Source organism: Gracilinanus agilis, chromosome 2 (genome assembly GCF_016433145.1).
Source record: "Gracilinanus agilis isolate LMUSP501 chromosome 2, AgileGrace, whole genome shotgun sequence".
Classification (NCBI taxonomy): domain Eukaryota; kingdom Metazoa; phylum Chordata; class Mammalia; order Didelphimorphia; family Didelphidae; genus Gracilinanus; species Gracilinanus agilis.
Window position 1 is genome coordinate 601,505,716 of NC_058131.1, and position 6,357 is coordinate 601,512,072.

Sequence of the window (6,357 nt, forward strand, 5' to 3'; positions counted from 1 at the left end):
ACTAGAAGACATTTTATTTGGCTTGAAAGTTTGTTTTTGATTTTTAGCAAAGCAAATTTTAGGGTTAGGTATTACCAATACAGATATAAACCCTCCCCAATGTTTCCTACAGCTCTAAAACGACGGCCGATTCAGAATCGTCAGCTACAGCGGGGCTCTGTCCAGTTGGCTAGAAAGTCTGGTCTTTTCTTCCACCGCATACACATAAGTGTTCCATGGGCCACAGATCACAGCTTCCACACGGAGCAGATTATCTGTGAAATAGTCCACCCGTTGGGGACAATCCAAACTAGCTGTATTCTTGTGACCAAGTTGTCCATATTTGCCTGGAATAAATATAAAAACAAATGCCTTCCGCCACTCTCACCAACCTCACAGCCTCTTCTCCCCTCACCTGCTCCCATCTCTGAACAGGACAGGGAGTTTAGAACATCCCCAAACCCCAGCACTAAGGGCGGTTAGAAGTGTCTGGAAACACCTTGGAAAGTCCCAGGCCCGTCCTCTAAGGACGGCCTCTCCACTCTCCCTCGGATGCCCCTTCCCAGCACTGAGGTGCTCTTGGGACTATGCAGTCTTCAGGGCTAGAGAGCTTCGCTAGGGACCCCCTCGGTCCTCTGCCCAATAACAAATGCTGCTTCAGCCTTCCACCTTTGTTACTGTGGCCATGAATTCCTCCCACGCTTCTCCCCCTGGCTTTCCAGCTGGAGGGTTACTTACCCCAGCCCCAAGTGTAGAGTTCCCCATCTCCTACAATTGAAACAACAGAAGTGAGGCGGTCACTACGCCCTCCCTGGCCAGTGCGTGTCACAATCAGCCAGAATGAATTTAACCGTGAACCTCTGGAGAAGCCGAGAACAAGGCGCAGACCGGCTATGCGATGGGTGACTTCTCACTGTCCAGCGGTGAACAGACCAAGAGCTGGGTTGGTGATTTGTTTGCTCTGGTGGGAACGGCGTGGCCGGCTTGGCCTGAACCCAACCTAACCTACCCGGCACTGCTTAGGAGCTCCCTCCACTTCCTGCCTGAGCTCACGAAGCTGCCTACTGGGAGTCCCTGAATCCTCCATAACCAACCGGCCCAGGCCTAGCTTTACTTACGGGTCACCACAGCCGTGTGTCGGGATCCACAGCTGGCCTTGCTGACCTCTGAGCCCCCGGGAAGATCCAGTAACGCTGGAAACGGCTGGATGGATATGAACTGAGCCGGGTCTCCATCCCCATCCACGATCGGTCCCTCTGCCTCAGGACTGCACGAGGACGGCCCAGAAGCTGGGGGACAAAGAAGCAGGCCTCCGTTTACTGAGCACATCCACGGCAAAGGCAGCCAAGGTTTCTGCCGGGGACTCGCAAGGGGCTCTCTGAGTTTCACTGGGAGACGATGGCTAGGGATGGACGCTACGAAGGGTGACGGGCTTCTTGGGGGACCAGAATGAAAGAAACAAGGGAGTGGGGCCGGATGATAAAATGGAACTTCTTACCACCTGCCACTGTCTTCTCTTTCTCTGCAATGGCTCTGGAAGGCAGTGCAAGTTGCCCGGACTCATTCCAGCCCCACACATAGAGATCACCAGCCTCTGCCAAAAAAAGAAGTCTCTTTCCAGCTAGCACTTTAGAAAAAGTAAACTGAACTCTGTCCCTTCTCAGCAGGGTGCTGGTGGGTTCTAGCTGCAATCAGTTGGTCAATAGTCAACAAGCCTTTACTATGTGCCAGACACTGTGCCAAGTGCCAAGTGCTAAGGACACAAAGAAAAAGCAAAAATACAACTGACCCTTGCCTTTGAGGAACTCAAAATTCTAATGGAGGAGACAATAATGCAAAGAACCTTGTACATTCAAGACATATAAGTAGCATAAATGACAAGCAGTATCAGAGGGGAGGAATCAGCAGTCAGTGGACCAGGAAGATCCCCTAAAGAAGGTGGGATTTGTGAGTAATTCTCCAGAGAAGTCAGGAGATGGAGGTGAGAAGGGAGAGCATGCTAGGCTAAGGGGACAGCCAGTGACAAAGCCCAGCCTCGAGAGACGGAGCATCCTGTTTAAGGTACACCTGGGCAGCCACTGTAGCTAGGTCTTAAGTACACAGAGGGAAGCACACTAGGAGATGACTGAAAAGCAGGAAGGACTTTAAATGCCAAACAGTACTTTATACTTGGTTTTGGAAGGTAATGGGGAGCTGATGGAGTTTAGGGGTGACATGGCCAGATCAGCGCTTTAGGCTAAATCACTTTGGTTGCTGAGTAGGGGCTAAACCAGGGCAAGGAGACAATCCAGAAAGCTATTGCAATAGTGTGGGTGTGAAATGACAGGGGCCCATACCACCGAGGCACTGTGTGGGTGAAGAGGATGCACATAGGATGTTGCAAAGGGAGAAACAAGATGACTCTAAAATGGATGGGTTGAGCGTGAGGAGCTGAGGGTGACACTAAGGTTGCAAGTCATGATTAGAAGAAGGATAGTGGTACCCTCAACAGTAATAGGAAAGTTGGGAAGAGTGGGGAGTTTTGGGGAAAAAATGAGTTGTATTTTGGACATATTGAGTTTTGAGATATTTACAGGACATCCAATTTGAGAATTCCAAAAGACGGTTGTGGCTTTAGTAATGTAAGACCATAGCCCAACAGAGAGGCTAAGGCTAGCTATACAGATGTGAGAATTATTTGCATGGAGATAATGGAATCTATGGGAGCTGATGAGAAGATAAGAGGACCCAAAAAGAGTCTTACGGAGCATCCATGACAGGTGGACATTACCTGCATAAAGACTCAGCAAATGAAATTAAGCAGGAGAGAGCAGTGTTGGGAAAGCCTACAGAGGAAAGAAAATCCAAGGGAAGTTGATGGAGGACAGGATCAATGGCTGCAGAGAGGTCCATAAGGATGAAGACTTGAAAAAAGGCCATTCAATTTGACAATTAAAAGAGATCAATGATAACTTTGGAGAAGAAAATTTCAGATAAATAAGAAGCCAGACTCTAGAGAATTTAGAAGAGTGAAAAGAGGAGGATGGGATGCTACCTAAGACAAGCTGGATGGATCAGGAGGGAGGGTGTTTTTTGGATTGTTTGTTTTTAAAGGATGAGAGAAAGAGAGGAGTCACTTTGTAGGCAGCAGGGACGGATCTAGTTGTTAGGAAGAGACAAGATTAGAGAGAATGGGGATGATGGAGGGAGCACTCTCCAGAGGAAGACTGGAGGAAAGAGATCAAGGATGCACATAGTGTGCCTTTGCAAGAAGAAAGGTCACCTCTTCACAAGAGACAGAAAGAAAAAAAAAAGATGGGGGAAGATGTCTAAGTGATGTGAGCTGAGAAGAGAAGAGCAGCATCTCACTGAATGGTCTCAAACTGGATCCAGGTCCTCTGCTAAGAGAGTGTTGGAGCTTTGGGAAGCTGGAGGAAAGATAAGAAGTTTGGAATAGTCATTGGGGAAAGAGGAATTGTAAATCTATAAGGGAGGTATTGAAGGTTTGCCTTGATGCCATGAGGCCCCCAGTTAAGATTAACACAAGTTTGTGGTAGGCTTACTGGGTCAAGGACAGGCAGGAAAGAAAGAAGGAAACAAGCATTTATTAAATACTTTCTATGTACCTCCCAGAAGACACTGTGCTAAGTGCTTTAAAATATTTTCGACAGTAAAATATTGGGAAGATAGGTGCTATTATTAACCCCATTTTACTACTGGAGAAATTGGGGCACACAGAGGTCAAGTCACTTTCTCAGGGTCATGCTTTACCTGCTTCAGCCCCTCATTGCCTAAGGCTGACAAGGAAATGATTCTATACAACACAGAATTTAATTTATTCTAGTCATTCATAACTTGATTCCACAAACATTTACTGGCAGTCAGTCTGTGCAGAGCATGGTGCTCAGTGCTCATGACTGTCGCATGGGAGAGTTGGTTTTGTCTCTCTTTGAGTTGCCAAAGAGGAAACAAGGCTATGGATAAGGATGAGACAGAATCCATGAGATGGGGAAGGCTGGGAAGACTCGCAGTCTGTGGCTCGGAAGGAATGGCCTCCTTCCCTTTGAGGCCACCATAAATCCATCCACAAGTACTGAGGTATAAGAAGATCCTTGAATGGAGCAGACCATAATGGAACGTCTGTGTCCCCACAGTGGGTCACGGGAGAGTTACACCTGGGGTAAGAGAAGGGCCAAAGGAACCAGGAGGAGGAGGAGGCTCACCGCTCACGCAGAGAGAATGCCACCCGCCGGCCGCTACCCGGGCCATGGGCAGGCCCTGAAGTGCCTCCACCTGCCGGGGCTCCAGCTCAGCTTCCAGGGCGCCGTGGCCCAGCTGCCCGTGTCTGAGCAAAGAGAGACAAGCCGGGGGAGTTTCAGAGCTCTCTGCTTTGAGCTCCCCCCTGCAAGCCCAGGACTCCCACTCCAGCCAGATTTCCTGGGCTTACCTGCCTGTGCCCCACGTGTACACCTGCCCCATTCCAGCCAACAGCAGGGCATGCTCTGCCCCCAGCACCAGCTGCCGGGCCTTCAGCTCTGGAGCCAGGGGCCGAGAGAAAGGCTGCCGAGGGCTCACGTACCAGCCGGGCTCTGGAACTAGGGGGAGCAAAGCAGGGGCCAGGGGGCCTCCGGTCTGGGGCCCAGACCCAGGCTCCGACTCCCGGCTTCCCTGCTGCAGGAGCTGCTGGGTCCACAGGGGCTCCCCTCCAAGTTCAGGGGCTGCAGCCCAGGCCTGCACCTCTGCTGGGGTCCCCTCAGCCTCCATACGCAGCACAAGCAGATGCTGCTCTGAGGCCAGCATGTCCCTGCATCCTGGGAGCTGGCCACTCACAGAGCCCGACAGCAGCAGGCCACCATCCCCTGGAAAGGAAGAAGCATCTGTGCCTGGGGCTGGTCACTGGGGGCAGACACTGGGGTGACCGGCACTGGGTCTTCTGGGGAGGACACACGGGCAAGGAGCTGTGCGCACAGAGAGGGGGTGTGAGCATATGCCGTGCTAATGAAAGTTAAAGAACACCAGGGGCAGAGAGTTCCCCAGAAAATCATATGCCTGAAGACAAGCACGCAAGTCCTGGGCCAGCCCTTGGGTTGTTTACGGCTCCCCAACTTCCTTAGGACGGAGGGTCCCCATCTCTTCCTTTCTCTGCTAGGACCTAAACATGAACTGGAGATACTGGCCTTACGTCAGCACTTTATCCTGCCCCAATCTCAGAAATAACCTTCTTATGATTTGCTAAATGAACAGGTAAAACTCACCAATCCGGCGACAAGCAGCCTTTTGGGGAACCTGTTGTGTTTTTTTTTTTTTAAACCCTCATCTTCTTTCTTGGAATCTATATTAAGTATTGGTTCCAAGGCAGAAGAGCAGTAAGGGCTAGGCAATGGGGGTTAAGTGACTTGTCTAGGATTACCCAACCAGGAAGTATCTGAGGCCACATTTGAACCCAGGACTTTCTGCCTCCAGGCCTGTCTCTCGGTCCACAGTGATACCTAGCAGCAATCCAGAAACCTGTTATGCATTCCCATTGTCTCCTCAAGAACAGCAACCAATGGGACATTACATGGATATTTCTGGGACTAAATACAGCTTCACACTATAGATTCAGCTAAGGTTTTGCTTATCAAAACTCACAAGAATTTCCTGCCAGATCTCTGTGTGAAAGTTCATGGGAAATCCTGTGACTCAGGCTAGGTTCCACCGAGCAAGATGGACTCAAAGGTCAGGGGAATGAGCTGTCCCCTGGGATGGGGCCCAGCAGGGACAGAGGCAAGTACCAGGATAGGGTGAGCAGTGGGATGGGGGAGGGAGGCTGTTCCTGAGCTTCACCGGGATGGAGTCAAGGACAAGCTGCGCAGGATTGGTGGGTGGGAGTCTGTGCATGAAGATCAGCCAGAGAACGCTGGGGCTACAGGCCTTGGGAAGTTGGGGGGGCTGTGGAAAGAGAAGGACGAGGAGATCTGGGGCGCTTAGTGGATGGAAAGCCAGGTCCAGGGTTCACATTTGGCCTGGGACCCCTAAGTTGTGTGACCCTGGGCAAGTCATTTAACCCCATTGTCTAGCTCTTACTGCTCTTCTGCCTTAGAACCAATACATGGTATTGATTCTGAGACAGAAGATAAGAGTTTTAAATAAATAAAATAAAAGGAAGAGGAGGGGAAGGAGAAGCAGGAAAAAAGGAGAAAGATAAGGGGGAGGAGAAGAGGAAAAGGAGGAAGAAAGAAAGGGGAGAAGAGGAGGGAGGAGGAAGAAAAGGAGAAAAGGAAGGTAAGGGGGAGGGGCAGGAGAGGAAGAAAGAAGTGGGGAGAAGGATAAAGGAGAGGAGGAGGAGGAGAAGGCATAGAGGAACCGGGGAAGGGGTTGAAGGAAAAGAAAAGGAAGGGAAAGAGGAGGGGCAGGGGA

At 50.5% G+C, this 6,357-nt stretch overlaps 1 protein-coding gene across 1 annotated transcript in view; it reads right to left on the reverse strand.

The window, feature by feature from the left end:
• RCCD1 (RCC1 domain containing 1) overlaps window positions 1-6,357 on the reverse strand; it is a 7,295-nt gene continuing 938 nt past the window's right edge. Inside the window, exons 2-7 of the mRNA XM_044662501.1 lie at window positions 4,406-4,817; window positions 4,182-4,303; window positions 1,478-1,573; window positions 1,098-1,268; window positions 718-747; window positions 1-326 (exon numbers count right to left, since the gene is read on the reverse strand). Coding sequence (XP_044518436.1) covers window positions 145-326; window positions 718-747; window positions 1,098-1,268; window positions 1,478-1,573; window positions 4,182-4,303; window positions 4,406-4,817 — 1,013 coding nt within the window. The 3' untranslated portion in view covers window positions 1-144. The remainder of the gene's footprint in view (window positions 327-717; window positions 748-1,097; window positions 1,269-1,477; window positions 1,574-4,181; window positions 4,304-4,405; window positions 4,818-6,357) is intronic.